The sequence below is a fragment of the Gambusia affinis genome, linkage group LG13, assembly GCF_019740435.1.
Source record: "Gambusia affinis linkage group LG13, SWU_Gaff_1.0, whole genome shotgun sequence".
In the NCBI taxonomy this organism is placed as follows: Eukaryota; Metazoa; Chordata; class Actinopteri; order Cyprinodontiformes; family Poeciliidae; genus Gambusia; species Gambusia affinis.
Genome location: NC_057880.1, coordinates 23,985,384 through 24,011,094, shown reverse-complemented (window position 1 = coordinate 24,011,094; position 25,711 = coordinate 23,985,384). Strand labels below are relative to the sequence as shown.

The window sequence follows — 25,711 nt, the reverse complement described above, 5'->3', positions numbered from 1 at the left end:
CCAAAGCTTCAACAAAACAGTAATTAATATTTTCCCTTAAATGGAATAAAGCAGAACAAGTAGGACCAACAATAAAGATTTCATTGAGCTTTATTGCACTGTCAAATGATTTAATAACTGAGTCATTAATAATTCGTCTTACATCAAGTGAAACAAGTAGCAACAAGTTAGAAAATGTCATTAAGTGTTACAGTATCGTTAATATTAACTCTTACCTCAAGTAAAGGTTGAAATTAAGTAAAGGTTCTTAACATTTGTTGATGAGTAACATCAACAAGATTGATGAAATATCATGTTTTCTTTTTTCCTTTTTTTCCCCTTTTCTTAACGTATCTATGAATTCAATAGAATTCCAGATGCTCATCCAGGACAATAAAATTTAGTTGAACTGTAAGTGGCACAAATGCACTATCCGATGAGAGAGAGCGAGGTAGAGAGAGAAAAAGAGAGCGAGAGCTTTATGGCCTTTGCGTGTGCCGTAGGTGAAGTTCGGGCAGGACAGTGGTTGCTACGTAACACTTCTCTTAGCAACTCTTCCCCAGCAACAAACTAAGGAACGGTTGGAGATGGGTCATACTCAAAGTAATCGTTTAGTGCAGACCTCGAACATCTGTTGAAGTATGTAGTTGAAAACCGACAACATTCTTATTGTTTCGTATTTTTAGAAACTTTTAGAAGAAAACTTCAAAGTCTTGACGGTTCATTTCTAAAATCAGGTGCGCGTGGTTTGTTTGATAATAAGCCAACTTCAGTACAGACGCTCATGTTAAATTAGCCTTAGCGTCTGCACTTTCTTCATACAATGGAGTTCGATATTCGTGAGCATCTGGCGCAAGTACAGCAGACCAAAGGTTTGTCATGTGAATATGGAAAGGTATGGAAAGTGGGAGATATAAGTTCACGGTGTTTGTTTTACATTTTCAGACTTCGAAGCTCTTCAGTCTGCGTACCGTTTGATTAAAGACTCATCAGCTGGGGCTAGCGGGCCGCGTATTCCCCTAGAGCTATATGTCATGTGTGCGGAAAATGCTCTGCAGGTGAAGTATTTTACTACCAGCTGAAGTAAAAAATAAACAATAAACTGTGCAAGAGTTTTGTCCTCCTATTCAAACAAGCTTTATGAGGACGTTGATTTCATTTTCCAGCGGGTCTTGGCACATTTTCACACTTTCAAGAACCAACATCTGCTTTAATTGCCAATGGACCACTAAATGTAGATTGGCCACCAATAAGAGTAAATATCTAGTAAAGATAGTATGTTGGCATAAAGGGGTGGATATATAGGATGTAAGAAAAACACCAGCTCTGAAGTTTCTCACAAAATGCTATGAGAAGTGCTTTTTTATGTTGAAAGAGCACATAGAAGTGTCATGCAAGACATGATGCTGTGAGCACCCCTCAGGACAGAAAGATTTGCATCTGACTGCAAATGATGTCAAGGTATATATACACTCCTGCTATAGTGAGATAGCATGAGACTCAAGGAGGAACAAAGTTAGTCTGATAAAGTTAGGACTTTCTTCATCAGTTTGATTCATAAAAAATTTGTTGGAAGATTTGTGGAGTAAAATTTTGATAAATATTACAAATCCTTGTATTAACTAGCTAAGATTCACTGAATTTTAAGGCTGCACTTACAGTTGTGATCATAGTCTGGAAGCGTTTTGTTCTTATAAATGAAGTCTAAAGTTTGTTTTTGTATGTTTTTAAGCAGTTTCATTGTTGTTAATAAACCCCCGTTTGCTCTGTTGAATTGTTTAAACATTCAATTTTGCTTGTGAAACTTTGAAAATTTAACAGGAATATTTAGTTATCTTTTTTTCTTCATTATATCATATAGTAAGTTTTCTGTCTACTTGTAATCGCTTTGACTTTGATAACAGTTCCACTATTGGGCTACTTGTTTATTTCTCATAAAAACAATTCTTAGCAGAAAATATGTAAATATAAACATAAACATTACAAAAGGCATAGGTTTGATGATATCTCTTGACTGCACTGCATTCATTTTGCAATTTAAAGTTTAACAATACTTTCTCATTTTTATGGTTTTCTGAAGACGTATAACATTAAACGTTTTGGCATTTGTCCCTAAGTGTTCCTCTTTCCCTTTCTTTTTTTTCAGATGGAGCATGTGCAGATATGCTTTGAATGTCTAAATATGTACTTTGAAAGTGATCCGCCTCATGACCAATTTTTCTGTCGAGCTCTCATGTGCCAGGGCCAGCTGATGTCTCTGTTTGTGTCTCCTTCAAAGAGTGTGGTGAGGACAGTAAATTGGGCACATGACTATGTGTGAATGGGTGTTCATGTTTTGGGTTTTTATTCCAGAGTGACATAGATGCAGGGTTTATCTTGAGGTACACCAAATGTAAGCAGGTCCTGATCAAGATGTTTTATTTCCAATACAGATGCAAGTCCTTTATGACTGGGCATTAGCTAATACCAAATCCTAGAGGGATACCAAATGCTTAACAACACAGTAATCCTAAAGTGTAGCCAAATGATACATTATCTTTTATCAGTTTAATGAGCCTCAAGCATCTGTTTTTTCACAACAATGATTTATATTGTGTAGCAACAGAAGTTTAGTGCATAGCAAGCTAACATTAGCATTATTAATCTCTGTTTTGTAATGACTTAGAGTTGTGACTCAGCCATAGATAATTCCTTATAACATATTTCAATGTGGTTCTATTTAGTCATGTTCGGACATAACTTACATGAATGGTTGTTTTCCTGCTTAAGAAAATGTATCACTTTGATATTGATGTTGTAAATTGAATGACTAGTGTTCCAGCTGTCTGAGCACAAAGCATCAATCATGACAGGCAGGAAACTGCAACAGCTATTACAGTCTCTCCTTCAGAGTTTTGCAAACAACACAGTTGAAAGTTGCTTCTCTGTTTTTAGAGGAAAAGACGACATTAAATCAACTATAACAGAAGGTTTTATTAGTTCAGTTTTAGGGACTCAAATACCAATCATTTAAAAAATACCCTGAACAGGAGCCACAGGCTGGTACTGGGAAATAGATCATGAATAAAATAGTAGACACTTTTACCTTTTTAAAAACTTTATCCATTATTATTTTACTTCAGTTCAGAAAACTTGTAGTATTTTTCTTTGAATAATTTGTCTGTCTGCTATTATGATGTCCAGTCTTAGTGCTCAAGGGCAAATGTCCTGCAAGTTTTAGTTGTTCCTTCATTCAACACACTGGCATCCAGTAAATAACTCCCATCCTCTCTGAAACCTGCTAATTGACTGGGGAGGTAATTCAACCGTTTTGAATCAGCTGTGTTGATCTGTTGACACATCTGCAACATGTAGGACACCGGCTGGGAAGGACTGGGGGTTTATTGTTTATGTTTTTTATCTTTTCTTATGTGACATGTTGACAGTTCCATATTTTGCAATTATATTGATATTTCCTTGATATTTCAGAAAGATATCAAGGAGGCTGCGAGGGATTTTCTGAAAGCAATTGAAATAGCTAAGAAAGACCCAAGGTATGCTACCACTCAGAAGTGTTCAGTGTTCTAGTTTCGGTATGCTCCTCAGCAACAGTCTCACTGAAGGTTTAATTTGTAAACTGTTGAAGCACAACGACTATTAAACTATTGTTTAAAATCCATTCCTCTCAACATTAAAAGTAACTTAAGGAAACTGTGCAGAGTGGATGGTTAAAGTAAATATAATAATAGAAGTTATAATTGATATGTTGCCTTCTTGGTTAGTGTGAAAGACTCTTTGCAGACTTGAGTCAGCTCCTTGCTAATTAACTCATGACCTGTCAATAAACGACTTGAATGAGTATTACCAATTAGCACCAAAGGGAATACATATCTAATACATCCAGCTCAGATTAATGCACTATGCACTCTCTAGTGAATAAATTAAAAGCACTCAAACACCCTTCTCACTGAAGTTTCTCCAGAACAGCTCCTTGAATATGCCTCAAATTTCACACAGTTTCTTGTGCCTGCTCCTCTGGCTCATTGAGCGATCATTAATGCACTCCCATTTAGAAATTCACAGGGCTTCTGCAGACACAGTTGACACTAGGTTTGAATTGAGCTGTACTAAATGATGGAATTGGTGGTAAGTGTATTGTATGAATATTTCAGTGTTCTGTTTGTTTTTCTCTATATGGTTTGTGTCTTACAGCACCCACTTCTTGGTCTTCAACACTTCAGTTCTCTACTTTCAAGGAGTGCGTCCTCTCCTTCAGCCTGGACTGTGTCACCATTTGATTCCCTCCTTAAAGCAGGTGGTGAAAGGTTTGGAGGAGGTGGCTGACCAGGACCACAGCTGGAGGGCAGAGCTCATGATGCAAGTGACATTGACTTCACCAATATGTCTGCTTTTGAATCCGACCACACTCATACACAATTTATTAAGATGACACACCAAGCTGTTTAACTAGCTCAGCCTTCTGGCATCCCCAGTTACTGTACTTGGTTGTCATTTTCTATTTATGAAGAGGACAATCTGTTCTGATGCAAGCTGTTAAATCATGTTTTCCTTCTATGCCTTGGGCCCAAATGTTTGTTTCATCTTTCTTTGGGGAAGAAAACGCCAAAGCAAGGATTTCCAAAACATCTGATACAAAACTAGCCTGGTCAAGATGCAATGGCATGTGTTGCTAAATACTGTGTGTCCATGCAGCACAATTGTTTTTTTGTATTTTTTTTTTGTCAAAATCTGAGAAATAACTTGGCAAACACGTATTAAGATTTGAATACATTCATAACATGAGGAGGTTTGCCCTTTTTTTCTATGCAGACAGTTGGTTAAATGTATTTTGGATTCTGGAGAACTGGAGGACTGTGCAAGTTATGCCAAAGTTACTGGAATGTTCATCAAGTCACATACCCCATATCTCTACCCAGGCTTTTATACATTACAGGTAATCAGATTATTGAAAGTGGAGTGGTTAAGTTGTTTTGTGGGATGCGTCTTGTTCTTACTTCTCTGAGGACAACAGATGAAAATTGGCTGTTGTGCATGTTGATTAATATGCATTGTCCTAATTTAAATAAAAATTAAATGAGAATGAAGTTAAAACTTCACATTATAACAGAGCTCCATTTTCCCTTAATTATATTCATTCCTAGTGAAAAATTAAAAACAAAATATATTCCAACTTTAATTTTTTTTTACATTAAAAAATAGACTTTTTCAGCACATCCTGGTAGTGCATGCCATCTAACATGGTTCCCATTGGCTTCAGAACAGTATATCAGCTGCTTTTCCAAATTTTTGCAAGATCCACTTTAGGATTTTGTAACCAGAATGATCAGTTTTACTTTCATATAATCAAAACACACAGTTCCAGGCAAAATGTGTTCCTAATGACTAACTGTTCTCAAGTTAAAGGTAGAATTTATTTTTTATTTCAGTGAGAGATTATATAAATATTTCTCTAACTTTTTATAACAAGCACCACCTTGATATTGACTGTAATTTCTAAGCATCATGATACTGCTTTATTAAACTTATTTGAAAAATCGCTGTACAACAAGACTTGGGAAAAGAGAACATGTTCTCTTTTTCACCAACCGTTGAGCAGGGGTCCCATTTATACCTGTGGTGGTGCTGTAACATCTATGTTCTTTATTTTAACCAGAAGGGAAAAGACAATCCTTGGCTACAAATATTAAATCTGATAGCAATAATAAAGTTTGTAATATTACACCTTTCAGTCAAACCTATTGTATTGTGATGATGGGATGTCTTCTTCTCTGTAGGTCCAGGAGAAACTGTTACGGGATGATGAGCTCCTTGAAATCAGCAGACAAAGTAACATCTTGAAAGTTATTTATGAAATCCAACAGTTCAAAATGTAAGAATAGTGTTTGTCATTTTGACAGAACTGGTGGGGAGGGAGGAATAGCGCATAGGCAGACACAGGGCAAGGAGGATTAAGTAAAGGGTGTAGGGGCTTACACTTTGTCTTTTTCCATTATTATCCAGACTTGAAATCTACTGAAATCAAATTTCATTCTTTTCCGCACAGCTCTAGAACCCTATAGAGTCTGCTCCATCTGCTGCAGCAGCGTAGGTTTTATAGTATTTTCGTTTGGAATCCCACAGATAGTGTAGACACGTGTTTCTTTTTCAAAATCAGTGAAAATATCACCCATATACAGAAATAGTTGGAGTCATGTTGGCCCTTCAGTCTTGGAAACTGTGCTAGTAAACTCTTCTCTCAAATAGGAAGAGATTAATTTGGCTTGCAGCTTAAATGTTAGCATGATGATTGCGTAAAGCGAAGGCATAGCCTATCATCTATTGTGCCACCATGTAGTGCATAACCCAACTCCCACTCCTCTGAAGGGCATGGACTCAGCATGTCAAAGCTCCTTATGGCTCTTGATTTCAGCAGTAAATGTAAACAGCATTATTCAGGCGGTGCTGCATATAGTATTTTTTGCCTTGGATTTGTACAATGTATGGTGTGAGTAAATAACTCACACCATGCAGGGGATGAAGGTGCTAAACATGCATGGTCTTAAATGCATACATATACAAATGGTAATGCAAACAGACCTTCAGCTCTCTTGATGTTTGCAGTGGGTGGAAGGAACGAAATGAGAACGTGCTGACGGAGGCAGATTCTGTGAAGCTGAGAGAGATTTTCTCTCTCCTTGTGGATTCAGCCAAAGTGATTGGTGCGCCTGTACATTCTGGCTCTGAACAGATCCCAACGCCCATCCAGCCTTGTGACAGGTTCGTGACCCTACCAGAAACCTTCTCTTTAGGGGACGAGCATGGCTCAGATTTCGCTATTCAAATGTTGTGAATCATTTAAATTGTGTTTTAATCTGGGATTTGCAGAACTTCCTTACTGCTGGAGTTGGCTCTGCTGTCCTTGCAAGTGAAGGATCAGGAAGTAGCTGTTGACTGTTGGGAACAGCTGAAGTTGGCGGAAAAAGTTGTAAGTGTCCAATATTCTTTTTAAAACCTCAGGCAACTGTACAAATCAGACAGACATGGAAATTTATTCATAAAACCAAATTCAGCCCTTCAGATGGAATAAATTATTTTATCTTGTGACAAATAAAAAATAGGCCACTTTCTTACTTTGATTATTTTGGAATTTGTTTAATAGGAAAGAATTCTGTTCTTTCAGTCATTCTACACAGTCAAACTTCACTACATTGCCACGTTCCTTTAATGACTAAAATGTTAATAGAAAATTTTGATTTGCCATCTCATGCTTTGTGGACTGCTGAACAGTAACCCAGGCTAATTGACTCTTCTGTCGTTTTAGAATATTGACCAACGCGTAATGATGCAATGTGTCAACTGTGAAATTAACCTTCTGAAGATAGGGGCAAAGATGAATGACTACTCCAAAGCCAGTGTGGAGGTACTAAATCATCTACTGCAGTTATTATCCATGGATTTTCACTGGTTATTGTATGCAAATGGCCCATTGTCTTGATGACTCATTCTCTATTCTGAGGATCTTCATTTGTAAAATTGAATCCTGAAACTCTTCAAAGCCAGTTTTGTCTCTTTTATGTAGTAGAGAAAAAAATCAGTTTTTAGGACCCCTGCTTTTTATACTTTGTACAACCTATCCATTCATTTTCTTACACCCTTATCCTATCGAGGTCAGGAGGGGTGCTGGTGCCTATCCCCAGCTGTCAACGGGCGAGAGGTGGGGTACACAGGTTGCAAGTCCATCGCAGGACACTTTGTACAATCTTCTTTCCCAATAGGATAGCATTGTGTCTTTTATAACAGTTTACAATGTTAGAGCCCATAGAAAGAGGGATCTATAACTAATTATCCTTGCACAATCTCTCTTCTCTCCCCTCTACAAGATTTACATTTAGGAACTGAGATGGCCATCAAAAAAGGTTGATTTTTTTTATCTTTTGAACCACTTCTGTGTTTAAGGATGTTATGGATTACTAATTAAATGTTCTTCAGTGCTCTTATCTACTTAACGAGAATGACCAGTCCCCACAAAGACCACTGGATGCTCTCCACACTTCAACCAGTTCTTTCAATGGGATTCCATGGAAAAGCCTGATCTATTCTACAACTGTGAACGGAAACTTTAGGACATTGTTGAATTTTAAAGAGACTTTAACTGGAAATGTGCTTCGATCTGATCTGAATGCCACATGGTGTTTGTTTGTTATGTCAGGGGATCTACGGAGTTCTGGCACTGTTTATCTGTCTATCAGCCTTGTGCACCTTGTTTGAGTTCATGAAATCATGAAATACCAGGAATTTTAAAATCAGTTAGATCCTGTCTGCAAAGTAAAAATGAATAGTTACTGAGTCTTTCCGCAGAACATTGATCTAAAACATATGGCCAAACACAGACGTAGTTCAAAAGAGACAAAATCAGTCTTCCTCCATGCTCATCTAAAGAAACCCGGTGGGTTGAGGTAAAGACAAGAATGCACAAATTCACCCAGGACTCTGGAATGGTCCAAGATTCTTCTTTCTGTGGGTTCCAACCTTTTCAAATATTACAGGAGAATATTTTCTCTCCCATTTGTAAAAGTGGCAAAGGATTAACAACAGGGTGCTACGTCTGGGACTGCTGGAGTTGCATAAAACAACTATTGAAGTAGAAATTTCTCCTCACTGCATAAAGTGGTCAAGGTTGAATATTTCTAAATTATTTCATTGTCAAATTAAGCTGCTGATTTATTAATTTATTCAGTTTTACACATCACTACCAATGGTGCTAATAAGTGTAGCGTTACCTCCGTCATGTGTCCATTTTTTCCCTTTGGAAGAACTGACCTTATTAAAAATGGTCTTACTTAGCATATTGAGTTCAATTTAATCCAGATTTAGTTGCCAAATAATGGAAGTGCTGTGCTGTCATTGCCAGAGGAGAAATCCTCAATGTGCAGGTGTTCTCCCACAGGCCCGCCTGAAGGAGATAGAGAAGCTGGATCAGTGGCTAGAGGCTGCAGTGAAGGAAGGGAGGCACCGGGCTGCGCAGGCGTTGTGTGCTTCCCAGTGGAACCTCTGCCTGCCACTCCTGCAGCACAACCTCAGGAAATCCATCAAGATGCCTCTGCTCAAGTTGGCCCTGGTGCTGGAGTACACACAAAGGTTTATAACCCTCCTCCAACTCACAGTCAATTACACCTGCAGCGTCTTATATAGCAATTGGCAGAACCTGGTAAAATGTATGAAAGGCTTTAAAATCAATCATAGCTATAGAGACTTGGTGACTCTAACATACAGACTTGGATATATATATATATATATATATATATATATATATATATATATATATATATATATACTCATTTATTTGTTTTATTAAGAATTTATTCATCATGAGAAATTGCATCAGATTATTTATTTTTTTGATGAGGACCAAAAAAATATTTTGTTCAGGTTTTTGTTCTGCATTTGTCAGGTCTAATTATTTTGAGTTTAAGCCAGCAATTTGTCACTTTGTGTTTACTAGAGAATCAACATGGTTTATTAATATTTCCTGTTTGAGAAGCAAAACTGCCATAGTTTTTCAGTTCCCCAAGAAATGAGTCGTTGCTGAAACTTTTTTGTACAGTATGTCGATGGAGATGCGGTGCGAAGTCCACTCAGAGCTGGCAGTAATAGAAGAGGAGGAGGGGGACCTTAAAGCCTCTTTGTCCCACCTAGAGAAAGCCCTGCTGCTGGACAGTGGGAAATACCAAGAACGCCTTTTATCTGCTCTTCATCTCCTGCAGCTCAGACGGACTCCCTACCATACACCTGCGTGTCCCCTGGACAAAGCAGCTAAGATTATGCAGCAGGTTTTCTCCCCATCTGTTTCATTACTTAGCTCATTACTGAAGGTGATATTTATCAAGTCTAAATTAAATGCCTAATAGCTTTAATTCTGCTGGGTATAAGAGAAGTGGCCCAGGGGACGATAGAAAAAGCAGCTGACTACAAATTAAACTTGATTTCCAACTCTTCTTTTTTTTTTCTCAGGTTAGGGACATTCCACCCCATCAAAGCACAGACAGACGTCCCCTTCTGGTGTCTGTTGGTCTTCTTTTGGCTCCCTTTGACTTTCAAACAGTCCTGGATGCAGACCACCACACGAAATGTACAGATATATTTTCTTTGATTTCACTCTTAAGTAATGTGCTTCATTGTTTTGTGCTCTTCCCCCACAACTTCTCAGGGTTTTATTTTAAATAAATATGTTTATATCCATTTTACCCCACAGGTACATCATCTTTTATATTACAGTCAAAGCTTTTACACATGCCTCAGTAATACTAAAATCAAACATATAATTTAAAAATAGGTAAAGCTGTGCTGGGCTACAGATTCTTCTAAAACAGTTTTAGCTTGTGTTTTTTGGCACTGTTATTCTCCATCATTTACAGAAAATAGTCAGAAACAGAGTGAGGACAAAATGAGGCAGATGTAGAAAACTGATGGAAACAAGTTCAGTGACATGATTTACAGTGCAGTGAGCAATACTGAGCTTTAGCTGTACCTCTGTCATTTTCTCTGCTAATTCTTGAACAGCCAATCTGCATAGATAAAACAAAATTGAACTTTTTTTATTCACATTATTTTTTTTATTACCAAGAACTGAATGTTTGACGGAAAAAAAGTAGCTTTTCCACAGAACCTCTTGTTATGACTTAGATTAGTCAGATGTGTCTCAGCACAACGTATCTGTACCAGGAATCTTCTATATACACCTTGCTTAAATTTTTTTAATTCTCCTTTTAGAGAAAAAATATTGAACCCTGAAAACATGTTGCAACACTGCATCACTGTTTTATCTCACTTGAAAGAAGAGAGCTTTGCTTATTGAGCGCTTATTTAAAATGCACCTGGAGGAAAGGTTACAGAACGTGATGCTGTGGCAAGAAAACAGGCAGAGTTGCTTACATGCAAACTAGAAGCTGGTTTACAGTCCAATGTAGACCAATGCATCTCTTGTATTAAAAAGGGCGAGACACATTTATAAATAGACAGGCTTAACAGCTCGAATGTGATTTCTTTGAGTCTGACTTTCAGCACTCAGAGTGAGTCCCCATCAACTGTAGGGAGTAAATTTAGGGAACAGAAGGGTGTGAGCTTTGGGAGAGCCTTTGATCTCTTCCTCATCCAGACTCTCTGGTCCACAGTTCGACTTGAACACTCAGCAGCCCTAATGACCCAGGGTAGAACTCGCCTTTGACAGTGAGTCAAAAGGCTTTTTCCTCAGGCATGGGTTAAAAGCTTTGCTCCCCAGAGGCGCTTCTTGCTGCTGTGGAGGAACCTCAAGCATCTTTCTAAACGAAGACACTTAATCATTGTGCTCTTTTCTTCAAAGCCAGCACATGATGAAGCCCTCGAGAGTTAGCACAATTAATTATTAGCAGCTTGTAATTTAACCACAAATCTGTATTATCCCTTTAAGCGCTCTTTTTAAATTTGAGATCTGTGAATCATGTCAATGGGAATGTGCATTTTTGTCTTATTTTCTTCTTATGAAATAATGTTTTGGACAATACAGAAGCCTTTTCAGTTTTATAAGAGTTTTTCTTTTACAACCATTGTGTAGTTTTTTCAGGAAGTCTTGGAACGGACCCGCTAGCTGTGCTTGCTGCTAAGGCTCAGCATCATTCCAACTGTGTGGAGAAGCTGAATGATTATCTGGACAGACAAGCAGAAGACACAGATAACACAGTGAGGTGTGTGTTTCCACTTAGTAAGAAACACACACCTCATTATTCTGAGGTGTGTGAATATTCTAAACAGAACTGAATATTTTGTTTAGAATATTCAGTTCATAGTCTATCTAGAATATTTATAAATCATTTTTATTTTCTCACCATTTCAGGGTAAAGCTGTGGGCAACTCTAGCAAAGACGGCCAGGAAACTGGAAGTCTGGGACGTGTGCCGGGCTGCATGTCGATTCTGTTTGCTTTATGATGACAGAGCAGTGAAGACTTCAGAAACTAATAGTGAGTTGATGAAATTTCTGGCAATTAAGTCTAAATGTACTTGTTATGACCATAAAAACATTTATTTAGAACTTTAAACTATTTTTTAGAATAGTTATGATTCAACATGCAGCTGTTATGATTTTTAAGTTTGAATTTGTTATTGTACAAATTCAAAATTACATGTTTATAAAAGATACTATGTAGAGCTGCACCTCAAGCACATTCTTTTTTAGACATTAACAAGCTTCCAGCGTAATGCCTGCTGGATATTTGACCACATTTCTTGGCAGAATTAGGAGAATTCATTTAAGCTCATTGGTTGCGAGGCACTGACCCAGCTTTTGAATATAATCCATAGTTTTCAACAGGGTTCAGTTTGGGTCATTCCAAAAACTCAGTGTTAACCTGCTTGAACCATTTCAAATCCAAAGTTGGTTCATATGTTACATCATTATCCAGTTGGATCCATTTGCTTCTGAACTTTAACCATCCGACCAAACCGATCTCCCTCAGATAAAGCTGAACTGTTTAAATTGAGTTAGTGTGTCTGTGTTTGTATTTGAGTCATTTTGTATAATTTTTACACTGTATGGTGTTGACAAAATCCACAATATATTCACACCTATGGATTCAATTCTATTTTTCAAAAGTTTTATTTAACTGTTTTATTTTGATAATCATCCAACCTAATTTATTCAGATGCATTTTAAGTCCTTAACTAAGATCATTCTTAAATAATGTTCTGTCTTATAGCTAAAATAAAAATTATTACAACATTACAATTCTTTCGGAGAACTGAAAGATTAAGTATATAATGAGTTTTGCTGTAGAATGAATTCCCTTTCTGTCCAGTTTATAGATCAACTTGCTGTAAAAAGTCAAGTAACTGATTTGATCAATGGACAGTTTCACTAAAATAACAACTGGACAGAAATCAGTATTTTTGTTCTAACTGATGGAAATGTTTGTCTCTGAATTACACCCAGAATGTTTTTAACTTTCCAGAATCTAAAACCTTCGGAAGAGGAAGCGCTATGCAGTCTTTCAGTGGAATCCTGAAGTGTCCAAAATTGTTGCATCTTTTAGCAGAAATTTGCTTCATCAATGCTGAGGTGTGTTTTCAAATATATGGTTTTGAATCACACAAGAACTATATTTCTGTTTTGTTCTTACTTAGAGGAGTGATACATCATCTTTATTAGCATTAATAGTCATCTTCCTATATACTGCTTCTGATCTGAATGGCATAATCGTTTTATTATGGAGTTTCCTCGGATAATTGGATTTGTTCCATAGCGGCATTTCTAATTAGATAATTAGGCACATTATTACTGTTCTCAGATTCAACAAACTGAGTTGCTTTTTATATGCCTTAATTGTTTAGGTGCATATTTTAAATCAATAGCTCCATTATATATCATTTCTATTTTCAGTGATAACTAATTTGATAATCCTCTATTTCTTTATCAGGTTTAATAGATGTTCATCAAATTTCTGTTTTATTTTTTTAATGTTTATTTTAAATATTTGAATCTATTTTGAGTGGTTTGTTTCCAAACACACAATTTAGACTTTGTTCGTTTATAAGAATGTTACGTTTGCTTCTTTTCTCTAGCTCGTCAACAAATGCTCCACAGGAAAGTATTCATGCATTATGGGATTATTCTTTAACAAGCCTGTGGGGCTGCACAGAGATTGGACAGAGTCAGAAGTTGTTGGGCTCGTTGTACGAGCTTGTCTTTCTGCGTAATCCTGCACCACATCAAGCCTGCAGCCTTAAGTCTTCATTAAGCCTATAGAGATGTTAACTTGACAGCACTTTGAAGAAAATGAAGACACCCATGCACAGCCACGACATGACCTTGCCAAAACTGACACACTTGCACACACACACAATAGTGTCTTGTCTTGCTACTTTCATGATTCTTTTGCTTTGTTCTATGACACACGACCATTTTTTCTTGGGAATTTGCTTATAATTCATTAATTTTATTCTGATGATGAGTACCACTCTTATCTAAATTGTCTGCCATTGGTTCTTTCTTTTGTTTTTCCTTTGTTCTATGCCGCAAGCTTTAATGCCTCTAGAAACATTGTCATAGCCACAGTGGGAGTTCATATCTTCTTTTTATTGTGAAGATATCGTAACAGTATGCCACCTCTGATGTCATGTTTTGAATCTGGAGAAACAAATTTGTTCTGTCTCACTCAGGCCACCATCCTACAGCTGTTAGAAGAGGGAGTGCATCTTAACAGTCCAGCTGCGCCGCCAACGGGAGAGAAGGTGCATTTTGCTGAGGACGATCAAAAATGGATTCTTTACAGGTGAAATTAACAACATATAAATTTTTGTTTACTAGTTTAAAATTGGATTGAAAAAATTGGTATGTGGCAAATTCATGAGGCTAAATGCAAGTTTGCAAGAGCTTCTAACTCTCAAACCACATTTAGATTTGCTTTGAAAATAGCTCTACTTAGCAAAACAACTCTCTGCTCTGACCCTTATTTAAATATAAAAACATGCATTTAGATAAAAGGTTGCCAATTTTTATGGATATTTAATTGCAACCAGAGCAAATTGGTGGGAATTCTAAGAAACAGGGATAGTTGTGTGATTGGAAAAAAGAAAAACATCTGCTGAAAGAAGGATGGAAGGAAGGAAAGGTGGATCACAGCCCATGTTTAAAACTGAGGCTGCCAGTTGATGTGGACTATATTCTATTATTCGAATTCATGAGTTTTGAAAAACTATTCTTTTTATGACAATTTTTAGCAAAAATTCAAATATTTTACTCCAGATTTACAAGTTGTGAGAAGCACTATCACTTCCTCATTACATTTTTAATAAAGGGTTTCCTGCTTCTCACATCATGAGAGACTGTACTGACTTTTAGTTTTTTAATACCGGAAATTATAAAATTTTATACTTTTTCACAGTGTTGAAAATCTGCATACTTCTCTCTGTATGGGGTTGCTGTTTTGCTGCTGGTTAAACCATGGCAGAACCAGTCATTTAATACTATGTATTCCATTTTGGCTTTCTAATAACGCATGTGCTGCAGTGATAAAATTAATATAGTGTTCACATCAGCCCTTAGTCAAAGATGAAATATTAGAATTGTACATCATAATCAATAAGCTGTAAGGTAAACAAGATATTTAAAGTTTAAAATAAGTTAATATGCATCAGTTGACAGCTAAAGTAAATGCATTATTTTTTCCCCTATTGTCCTTAAAAGAAAGGAAAACAAATTCAGACATTTAAAAAGGTTCAACTAGCATCAGAATTTGTTGTGAATTATTTTTTGTACTTTTATATTTTAAAATTCTTTACAACTCATAAGAAGTCATTGTTTCTTTCTTCTTCTTCTCTAACTAGTTTCTTCGTCTCTTACCCCACTATACGTTGTATGTGTTGAACTCATTTACAGAGACTGGATCCAGAGTCTGTCTGCCTATGCCACCCAGTACTTCCTGCGGGGAGGAGAGATCGGGATGGAGATCGGGGAGCATTGTCTGGTAGAAAATGCAGCCATTTACTTGTGGAACTATAATGCCCACATGCTGGCTGCTGAGGAGTACAAACTCCTGCTTCCCACCTTTCAAAATCTAATGGAAATGCTCCTAAAAACAAAAGATATCAGGTAGTTCAACTTTCTAAATATGATGCTTCTTCGTAAAATAGTTCAGATAGTAGACTTGATGTTGCGAAAAGATTTAGTTTTTCCTGTCAGATTAAAAAGCAAATGACCTCAACAACAAATTAAACACAAATTTTGAGCACTTGCTTTTGATATGAAATGCAATCATTTGTCTGTAGTATTCGAAAGATGTCATCATTCGACATCTTTTAGATGATTGACTGCACATATTAATTATTCAGTGGTTCAGCTGAAAAAAACATTCAAATTCTTCATCAATACTGACTTGAATAGTTGTTTTTATAGTTGTTTTTTAATCACAGATGAAAAATAATAATTATTTTTAGGTGAATAAAATGGGACAGAATTTCCTCCGGTTCAGTGGTAGTTTTGACTAATGTAAAACAAAATTGGTGTTTAACCTCTATTAATCTGCCTATTTTCAAATATGATGTGAGTTTGGGGCATCCTTTGCGTTGTTTCCCTCAGTGACCTTACCATGTGTGCAATGGTGTGTAATGCTGCAATTCGTGGGCTGATCCAGTCGGCGTCTGTGCGGACAAGCGCAAAAGAGAAACACAGAGGATCAAAACAAGACGTCCTTTTAGATGATTGTGGCTTACAGAATATAAAGAAGGCATTAGAGGTAAGTGTGACTGGAATCTGAAAAATGGAATGATTATAATAAATGCATTTAACTTAGAAATGTAAGATATAACTTGTTGCTAGTGTAAGATAAATTGAACATTTTGAACTCCAAAAGAGTGATGTAGAGAGTACGGACATAGTTTTAAAGTACAGCTCAATAATTTGACTTGTTGACGAACAGCTATGGAGGGAGGCAGTGAGGGACAGAAAAGAAGCGCCACCAAGAAGGAGACAAAAAGTGTCAAAAGTGTGGGATCACTTTAAATGAAATAAAATGACATAGAAAAGATAACACACCTCTGTGGTTTACTTCAAAGCAGCATTTTACAATAGCACGTCCTGTATCAGTGGTGCCCTCTGTCAGTCCTGCATGGTTTACTTCTCTCCCTTTTCAAGAAGTCAATATTCTTATTGGCCTCTAATGAGCCAGGTGCATTAAACCAGGGAGAGAAATAAAACATACAGGATGCCGATCCTCCATGGCCGACTTTGGGCACAACTGTCCGATGCTGCAACACCTAAGCGGAAGACATCCAGTACATGCATCAAGTTCATTTGTGGCTGCAAAATACTAACTTTTATCACCAACTCTGTCATGTTACATGTGTACAAAGATATACATTTTGGCTAATACTTTATGTACTTGATGATAAAGAAGTGTAACCACATGAAAAAAATTGATTATAAATATCTGTTTTGTAATAATAGTTTTTTTTTTATACTTTAAACTTGAAACTAGAAGAGATGTTTGAATTATATTGACTTGTTAAACAATCTTATTTTTTCTTATTAAAAAAAGAGTCCTCTTTTTTTTCTGGAATGTTTTTTTTACTAGCAAGAGGATTTTTTTATTGGATTGCTTGATTTATCATATAACGTATAGATTTCTTAATTACTAAAATAATTGTTCACAGCAGCCATAGAATGCAGTTGCATTTGGGTTTAGAGAAAGGCTGTTCAGAAAACATCACTCTTTTTTTTTAAGGATAGCAGAGATGATGAATCACCTCAGAATTATCTGGATGTGTGCTGGAGTGTATTAAATGCTATGTTTCATCCAGCCTGCATACATACATGCATGCATATAAACCTCCATGAAGCTGTTGGAAGTCAAATTTTTCACTTGTTCTTTGTTGCCAATTAAACTCGGTTTCTTCCTTTCTATTCTGGAAATCCTCTATGAATATCAGCTCTAACTTAAGATGAAAGAGCTTTATCATTGAATTATTAACTGAATTTCGTCATGCCTGCTTATAATGAGAACTAAGAAATGGGCCTTTGCGGTGCATTTTGATCTGGATTGGTGAAATACCACAAGATAAGTCACTTTGAGGTCACCACAGGTCCTCAGGTCGCCTACTGGCCAAGGGCATATTCTAACTAAAATATACATCTTAAAATAACTTACTGACTAAAAAAATGTATTCAGAAATACCTTAAGAGTAGATGCAGGTTGATGCAGTTCTAAGATATTGGTTTTTTTAATGTCCTTTATTTTTTACTGCACTTGCTTCTTAGTGGGTATAAAGTACACAAAGTTCTCACTGATGGAGCCCCAGTGGTCTTCTTTGCTCTTTCTCCTAGCTGTGTGAGTATGCCCTCCGCATATCCAGTGGTGACAGGACTAGGGAGACTGTTCCAATTGCAGTGAGAAAACTGGTGTTAACCTCATGGGTGCAGATAAAGCAGCTCCTGCATCAGCAGATTGGCGAAAAGCTGGACTTATTCAAAGATAAGGTAACCCTGATGTGCATTGTCTTCCATGCATGAATATGAATTACAAAGATACAGTCCTATGTCCAATAATGCCTACATAAAGGTCTGTCAACCCGCTCTGAAATCACACTTAAGAGACTTGTGCATATTTAACAAAGGATTGGATTGACGCAATCAGCACTGTTCTCCCTCTTGTTTGCAGAATATGAATAAGACAGTAGCAGCGATGAGTCGTGTGCTGGTGGGACTGGAAATGCTTAACTGCAATAAGAATCCAAAGCATATGGATTTTTCAGTTCCCAGTCTCTCCACAGTATGTACCTCCCTATCTGTGTTTTCATGCTGTAGCTGATGCCCAGATGGCAGCAGATGTTTCAATGACCTTATGAGTCTCATGAATCTGTCATTTTCTCATAAAGTGTCAATTCTTTGAGAAATTATATTCCTGTCTTGATTAAAGTTGTTTTTTTTAGTTTTTTTGTCATAATATGAGCGCTACATTATTTTTTTTTATGCAAATTGAATTTCTCTGGAAGGTCTACACATAAACCCTTTTTCATTTCCTTCTGATTTATTTCCCTAATCATTTCCATTATTCCTTTGTCTTTATGTTGATTATCTTTCTTTCATTTTTTTTCTGGTCCTCCTCTCTTTAGCTGTTCTTTAAAATCTATTTCCTGTTTTGCATCCCTCTTCAATCCTTTTTTCTCTAGTTCTATTTTTCTTATTTTGTGGAAGCCGGCTCTCATTTATCTACAGAGGCTGTAGAATTTGGTTGCTTTAATGCTTGTAGAGGTTTTGCATTGAGATTCACATATACTAGTCAATCACAATGTATCAACAGTTTTATTTTAATTATTTATATGACTAAAAACAACTGTCATTGACATAGCATAAAGTATTTCTCCACATCATAAATGCAGCCCTTTCCTCCTGCATAAGTGGCCCATTGTCCGAAAGCAGAGTGGAAATTTCTTGCACAAATTTTTGGCAAACATTGATTATGATAGTGCTCAGTTGATAGAGAAAACTCTCGCCCCTCATCAGTTTCACATGAGAAATCCATCATCACAAACTGAAGAAATCTGCTTACATCCCAATAAGATTTCTTTATAGACAGCATTTCTATTGTTGCTGTCTTGTTTCTTTATAGAAACAAGACAGCAACTGATCCCATACAGAGTTTAGATTTATATAGTGAGATTGTTTTAAGTAAAAGAGACTTTTATATAGCCTCAGCTCAGTCACTGCTGGCTAAAAATATTTCATATTTCAGAAACAAATGTTGTTGGATGCTTTTAATATCCTTCATCCTGCCAAATAAGTAGGCAAGCTTTGACTTTTCCTGTTTCCTGCTTAATTCTATGATGTTTATGTTGTTGCAGAGGCAACTTTACACAGCCTAAGGCACATTCATTCTATCAGCCTTTCTAATCTTCAAAGCAAATCAATGAAAAAAAAAAAATCATTAATTAATTAAGAGCAACTGTAAAAATATGTATTAAATCTCAGAGATATCTTGAGTTTCTTTACTGCACTGAAAGTTGCATGCATGATCTGAGATCCACCAGCTTTTACGCTTACCTCCAAATTAAAGCATCCCAAAAATAAACTTGACCTTTTCCTCAATTTTTTCAACTATATACATATTTAATAAATGTGCATTGGTTTTATTTTAGATATTTTTGGCCTCCTACTTCTGTATCAGACTTGATTGCTTAGATATTTCTTTTTTAATTTAGTTTTACATTTGCCCTTTAGGTTTCCTCTAATATACTCTTCCTTTACTCTTTTTTTCATATTTTATTCTTCCTCTTTCAGTTTCATTATATTCCCTTCTATCACATCTTCTCCCTTGTTTCCTCTCTGAACCTCTTCTTACCTTTTCCCTGTTTTTTTTTTTTTCTCTCTCTACTCACCTGAAGCTGGCGGGCATGGCGTCTGAATGCAGCTGGCCCGATGCTGTGGTGGAGTTGCAGGTGTGGTGCCAGCTGGCTGCCTTCTGTCACAGAGCTGAGGACCACAGCTTGGTGTTACACTGCACCCAGAAAGCTTTTCAACTGGAGAAGGCTGCAGCAGACAGTCTCACTACAGCGCCCTATCTCCTGTAACTCAGATTTATTCACTTTGTGTATATACAGCAATAAGTTATAATAGAAGTAATCTCAAGACACTTTAAGAATAAGAATAATCCATGTAAATAGTTATATTTTGTATCAATAATAAAAAGATTTAGCTATTTCAGAGCATTTATTGTTTTAGATTATTACAGTTCTTCAGAAAGACAGTAGTTGAGAAAATGCCTTTGATACAAACTCAAAGGGTTTGTTTATGAAGGCTAGAGTTGTTTTCTCCTTGGGAGAGTCTGAAGGAAAGAAGGGCCTCTTGTGCACATCAGGAGAATTACACTAAACAAGGGCTTGCAACTGAACTTAAGTTTTGCCCGATAGAGTTTACATGTTTCTTTTGTTTAGTTCATTGACTGATAGATTTATTATTAGCTTATTATTTGCCATGTATCTCTAGATATGGACAGACTGCTGTGAACGAGATGCTGAGCAGTGCAGCCTGTTTGAGAGGTTTGAGCCTTGTCTGCATGTCCAGTGGAAATCTTGACAAATACAGGGAAGCTTTGAAAGTGATTCTGTCCGGTGTCAGGTATGGTTTAGAATAGATTGATATATCGACTAATGCCTCAGGCTCAGCTTTAATCTGACTGTTTTTTTTCTCCTTCCCTTTTTCATAGCATCGCAGAGAAAACTGGCAGTCAAGATTTGTGTGTCACAGCTGCTGTGCATTTCTGGAATGCTTGTCTGCCGCTGACACAGAGCCCTCGGGACAAATGGTGGCTCAGGGAGCACCTGGAGAAGATTCATAATACCCTACTTCTTACCAGGAATTGCCCCAGTGTATCTATCACATTTGTACTCTTTCTCATGGCTTGAGTCAGAAGTTTACATACATTCGGCTGGGCTCTGAATGTCACTAGAGCTTTTAGTTGTTGTTTTCTGAATGTGAAAAGATGAAGTTACAGTGTTGGTTGATTTTGGACCACAAGTTTGAGTAGGTTGAGATTTTTCTCTAGTTCACTTAGTGGTAAAATTATACTTGCAGGTTCAGATTTAAACATACATGTCCCTCAGTATTTGAGTAAATGTTTTGTATCAGTTTTCAAGCAAACTTTTTTTTACAGTCACCATTATTCTTCTGGCAGGATATTTCTTGGCATAATTGACAGTTTATCTAAACTGGTTGGTTTTCTGATATGGACTGAGTATAATCCATTACAAACACAGTTTTCTATGTGTGTTTGGAATCATTATCCTTTTTGAACATCCAACTGTTTCCAACTCTTAATTTCCTGGTCAAATCTATCACCCTCAGATGAAAGAAAATTGATAATCCTGCTATCACACTATTGCATATCTATTTTGCATTATATGGGCATAGAAGAGCTCCACGATCACCTTTATTCTTCTTTCATGCTTTCAGTTTCATCTTTCAGTTCAAGCCACTGAAATTTCTGGCATTGTAGAGAAAATTGACAAAGTGAACATCACAATTTGCACCAGTTCATATAGAGTTAAACTAAACTTTCATCCACAGATTGTTTAGTTTAAAAAAATAATATGACAAAAAAGTGTTATCGCAACAGCAATGTACCCGACCTTGTTGCAGTAAAACATTGTGAATTTTACACCTTTTATCCAACTACACATCCACCATAAAGCTATGGACAAATTAAGAATTATGCTGATCTGTTAGCCAATCAAACTGTCAGAAGTGAAACAAGTCTAAGTCTATATGTGATGAGAGACGTGTATATGTCTCTCATCACATATACACGAGATGAGAGACAGAAGAGGCTGCTCCAAAACTAAAATCTTCAAGTTTGAATACAATATCCACCTAGAGTCCTGGATAAAAGTTTCAGAAACAAAAAATTTTGTGCTTTGCATGATGTGGGTCAATTAATAAAAATTGAGGACAAGCTCCAAATTATCCATCTTGACCTTAAATCAAGAGCTAGAGGGTCCAAAATGGGTGTTCCACCAGGACAATTATCCCAAAAACTCAGTCCGACTTCATTGTCTTTGCCAAGATTGTTCCAGAAAACCAGTCAGTAAAAAAGCTCTATTAATTCTGAGAAAATGACATATCAAACATCTTGCCAGAATACCAGGACTATGATAAAACTGTTTTTCTGCAATTTAGTGGGGACATTCATCCAAATGTTAGTGGCAGTGTAGAGAAAACAACTTATGAACTCAATTGTTGATTTTTAAATTCATTGAAATTTTATGTTGCAAGCTACAAAAACCGTTCAACTCACACATTATAAATCACAAACTGTAATCTAGTATCTTGAGCTAGAAATATTGTTTTTATTGAAACAGTCAGTTGATGCTTCACTCATTTAATCATTTGTTCCTACTTGCAGCTATAATTTCATCCAGATGATTCCTATGAAATGAAATCAGTGCTGCAAATTACCACTCAAGTATAACCTTTTAAGCTGGGTAGCAGCAGTAAGACCCACTCTATTATCTTAAATTGATGGTGAAATAAAGCAAATGAAAAAGTTGTTTAGTGTGGTGCAGAGGAACTTCTGAGTGTGTTCTCTTCAGCATGTGAGGCTGAAGTCATTCAATTGAAAAATGGTTTAAAATCTTTAATTATATGAGAATTTAGAAAGATGCTCATCTGTTGTGCTTTTTTTTAAGTACCACTATTTACCACCTAATTAACCTGCCTGACAGGGAAAAGGAAGGCACGTCATTTGAAGGGCATGTAAAGCTGTTTTGCATTAGGAATTGAAATTCAATGAAGAAAGAATATAGAAACTATAACTAGATAAATTGTTAGCTGAAGTAAGTTTTGATACACTTCCTTTAAATGTACATGATATATCTTCTTTATTGTATAATTTAAGAAAAAAAAAAAAACTAATCCTAGATAAAAGTCCAGGATTAGCTCATCCACAGCCAAACAGCACAGTCGTGTATTTTTTCTTCCCGGACATAGGTGTAAATTTGTCCCTTCTCTCTTTTCAGAAATCCAAGACAAAATCATGGACCATGAGAGAAATGCCTCAGGAGAGTCCTAGTGATGGATCAACAAGTTAGTTCTGAAATGAGTCTCACTTTGTTCAGCTGTGATTTAATCCATGACAGATGAAAAAATCACAACTCTTATGTGACCTATAAGGGGCTTGTTGTTATGAGTGGCTAGCAAGTCTTGCTACGCCTTCAACTGTTTTTAAGTTTTTCACTTTACAACCACAAACTTCAGTGTATTTTATGTGAAAGTACTGCATCATTGTGGAATTGGAAGAAAATTATAACACGTTTCAGAGTTTTTGATAAAAAAACATTTCTTGAAATTGTGGCATACGGGTGCAGTCCAAGTTACCTTTCAGGACCTCTTTCACGGTTACCCCCCCCTTCACTTAATGGCACATAAAATCCCAATAAAAAACTGAAATTTGTGGTTTTAAAGAGGTAAAATGTGAAGGTGTGTAAGGGATAGGAGTACTTTTGGGAGTACTTTTGCAAAGCATTGTATGTACTAAATATCTTTATTGCTATTTTATGTTTTTTCAGAAGATACTAAAGAAATCTGTTTGAGAACAAACATTATCTGTTTGCTAGTCTCCATCTACATGGACAAAGAAGACTTTACACGTTCTCTAAAGCTGCTGGACAAAGCTATGGTTGAGATGGCTCCCAGCAAGCATCGGCTGTAAGTTGCAAATGCATTAAATTGCAAAACGAGAGGCATTGTACAAACCTGACAGCTCTTGATTGTCTTTTCTGTTCCTTTTTCTAGAAAACTTTTCAAAACTCGCATACTGCTTAAAGTACTCCTGGGAGAATGCATAGAGATTGACATGGAGTTGTTACACAAAGAGGGTGAACAGTGCTGTTCAGTGATGTGGCATCAGGCGGCTATTTATGGGATCACTTTAAAGCAATCGCTAACCTGCTACCAGAACGCCATCAGAAGACTCACGGTATCACTCACGGAGACTTGAAATTGTCTCTTTCAAATCCTTCGAGCAACAAAAATGAATGTCATCAGATAAATTCCGATTTACTGTTTTGATCTTTGAAAAGTTTTAACCACAGTTATCATTATCTAATTAAAGCCTGGGTATAATGCAATATACTACTTTGTACTGAAAGTAAGGGACTCTTTAAAGTAGGATAGAAAGTCTCTACCACCATCATGTGGACTTGCCATGTCATTGCACCTAATTGTAGAAAAATATATTGTAGCATTAGTCTGAAATAGGAATAAAGTTGCATGTTTTGAATAGGAAAAATAGGCTCTACAAAGTAAAAATTCATGGTGTACAGAAGTAAAATAGTCATTTTGTATTCTTGTGGGATCTGCCAACAGAGCAAAGAGTTTGAGTGGCAAAAGGTCAACCTTTTGCTTGAATTTGGAGGGTGGCTGTACTTTCACAACTTCCCAAAATCTGATGCCCAACTTCAAGTTCAGTGGGCCATAGATATCCTCCTACATCTGGAACAAAAGCAAGAAGCAACACCAGGTTGGACTCATTATGTTGTCTTGTTCTTTATCATAACAAAGCTGTCTCAGGTTACGTATGTTTCCAGACCCCAGCAAAGCTCTAATTTATTACCTTCTTCCATATGTAGATGAAAGTGTGCTAAAACACGTAAAGACAGAGCAATCTAAGTCCTTGATTGGAGTCCATGGACAGTTCACACAAAACTTGTCTAACCTAAAGGAAGTGTGCGTACTTGACCAGTTGACACAAGCACACACACTGCTCGCTATCATGGCAGACAGGAGTTCACCTGAGCATCAGCAAAACCTGCTTCAAGCCTATACCTTTGTTCTTCAGATATGGCAGGTACTGCATCACCACTTTTTCAATTTAACTTTGACCTTTTGGAAGTCCTCTATAGATTCTCACTTATGGGGTTCCTCAAGAGTCTAGTCTTGGTTCACTACTTCTCACTCACTTCTGTTATAGTCTTAGTGTAAATAGCACCCAAACATTTAAGCTAATTAAAAAAAAAATTTAATGGGTCACATATACAGTTCATACAGTTCATTTTTGTCATATTTTATGGCAGGTTTCTTTGGCAACAGTCTCTGAGATTTTAAGTGAGATGATGAAGATTGAACCAATCCCTTCTCCCACTGATGCAGCCAAGAAGGGCAAAGGCAAAGGCAAAGGCAAAGAAAAGGGCAAAGACAAAGGCAAAGAAAAGGGTAAAGGCAAAGGCAAGGATAAGGACAAAGATAAACACAAAGGTAAAGACAAGGGTAAAGACAAGGACAAAGAAGTAAGTCACTGAATTTTCTTAACTCATATACTTAAGCCTTTTGCAATGAACAATTGAATTCATGATGAATTAAAATAACCTTAATCATTTCCATTCTGAAGATTGATATTCTTTGAAGGGCTATTTAGTTTACAGAGACTTCATAATCTATTCTATTTATGGTTTTGTTTGTGGTTTTCATTTTGTTGTATCTATTGTTTTAGGTCATTGAGTTTAATTTTGAATATTTAAGATATCTTTCAGTGTTAAGTGTTCTTTGCAAATTTAAGTAAATTTGTAAAGATTAAAATTTGTAAGATGAAAGAGTGTATATGTATTACTATGCCATTGTCAATAAATCACTTTAAAATGGTCTTGAAACAATATTATCGTTTATTTAAATAATCTGGATATATATATAGATATATATATCTATATATATATAGATATAGATATATAGCTGTTTGCCAT

The 25,711-nt window shown here is 36.4% G+C and overlaps 1 protein-coding gene and 1 long non-coding RNA gene across 5 annotated transcripts in view; one reads left to right on the top strand and one right to left on the bottom strand.

Moving 5' to 3' along the window:
* Positions 1-489: 489 nt before the first annotated feature.
* Positions 490-25,711, top strand: part of LOC122842609 (cilia- and flagella-associated protein 46) — a 47,059-nt gene continuing 21,837 nt past the window's right edge. For 2 of the 4 annotated variants that reach the window (XM_044136643.1, XM_044136642.1), the window contains exons 1-30: positions 527-851; positions 925-1,037; positions 2,126-2,263; positions 3,448-3,512; positions 4,171-4,335; positions 4,789-4,912; positions 5,754-5,848; positions 6,580-6,735; positions 6,844-6,943; positions 7,280-7,378; positions 8,906-9,096; positions 9,563-9,788; positions 9,970-10,087; positions 11,549-11,678; positions 11,828-11,952; positions 12,940-13,046; positions 14,147-14,259; positions 15,366-15,578; positions 16,065-16,221; positions 17,808-17,960; positions 18,142-18,252; positions 19,865-20,046; positions 20,466-20,597; positions 20,686-20,848; positions 22,994-23,060; positions 23,543-23,681; positions 23,769-23,952; positions 24,342-24,495; positions 24,605-24,822; positions 25,049-25,261. In XM_044136643.1, coding sequence (XP_043992578.1) covers positions 803-851; positions 925-1,037; positions 2,126-2,263; positions 3,448-3,512; positions 4,171-4,335; positions 4,789-4,912; positions 5,754-5,848; positions 6,580-6,735; positions 6,844-6,943; positions 7,280-7,378; positions 8,906-9,096; positions 9,563-9,788; positions 9,970-10,087; positions 11,549-11,678; positions 11,828-11,952; positions 12,940-13,046; positions 14,147-14,259; positions 15,366-15,578; positions 16,065-16,221; positions 17,808-17,960; positions 18,142-18,252; positions 19,865-20,046; positions 20,466-20,597; positions 20,686-20,848; positions 22,994-23,060; positions 23,543-23,681; positions 23,769-23,952; positions 24,342-24,495; positions 24,605-24,822; positions 25,049-25,261 — 4,200 coding nt within the window. In that variant the 5' untranslated portion in view covers positions 527-802. Of the gene's footprint in view, positions 852-924; positions 1,038-2,125; positions 2,264-3,447; positions 3,513-4,170; positions 4,336-4,788; positions 4,913-5,753; positions 5,849-6,579; positions 6,736-6,843; positions 6,944-7,279; positions 7,379-8,905; positions 9,097-9,562; positions 9,789-9,969; positions 10,088-11,548; positions 11,679-11,827; positions 11,953-12,939; positions 13,047-14,146; positions 14,260-15,365; positions 15,579-16,064; positions 16,222-17,807; positions 17,961-18,141; positions 18,253-19,864; positions 20,047-20,465; positions 20,598-20,685; positions 20,849-22,993; positions 23,061-23,542; positions 23,682-23,768; positions 23,953-24,341; positions 24,496-24,604; positions 24,823-25,048; positions 25,262-25,711 lie in introns of all 4 variants that reach the window. The other 2 variants (XM_044136641.1, XM_044136640.1) reach the window with 2 other exon arrangements.
* On the bottom strand, positions 11,500-11,914 carry LOC122842611. Its single transcript, XR_006372587.1, has 2 exons — positions 11,820-11,914; positions 11,500-11,640 (listed from the first exon to the last, which is right to left on the bottom strand). It is a non-coding gene; the product is annotated as an uncharacterized LOC122842611 (long non-coding RNA).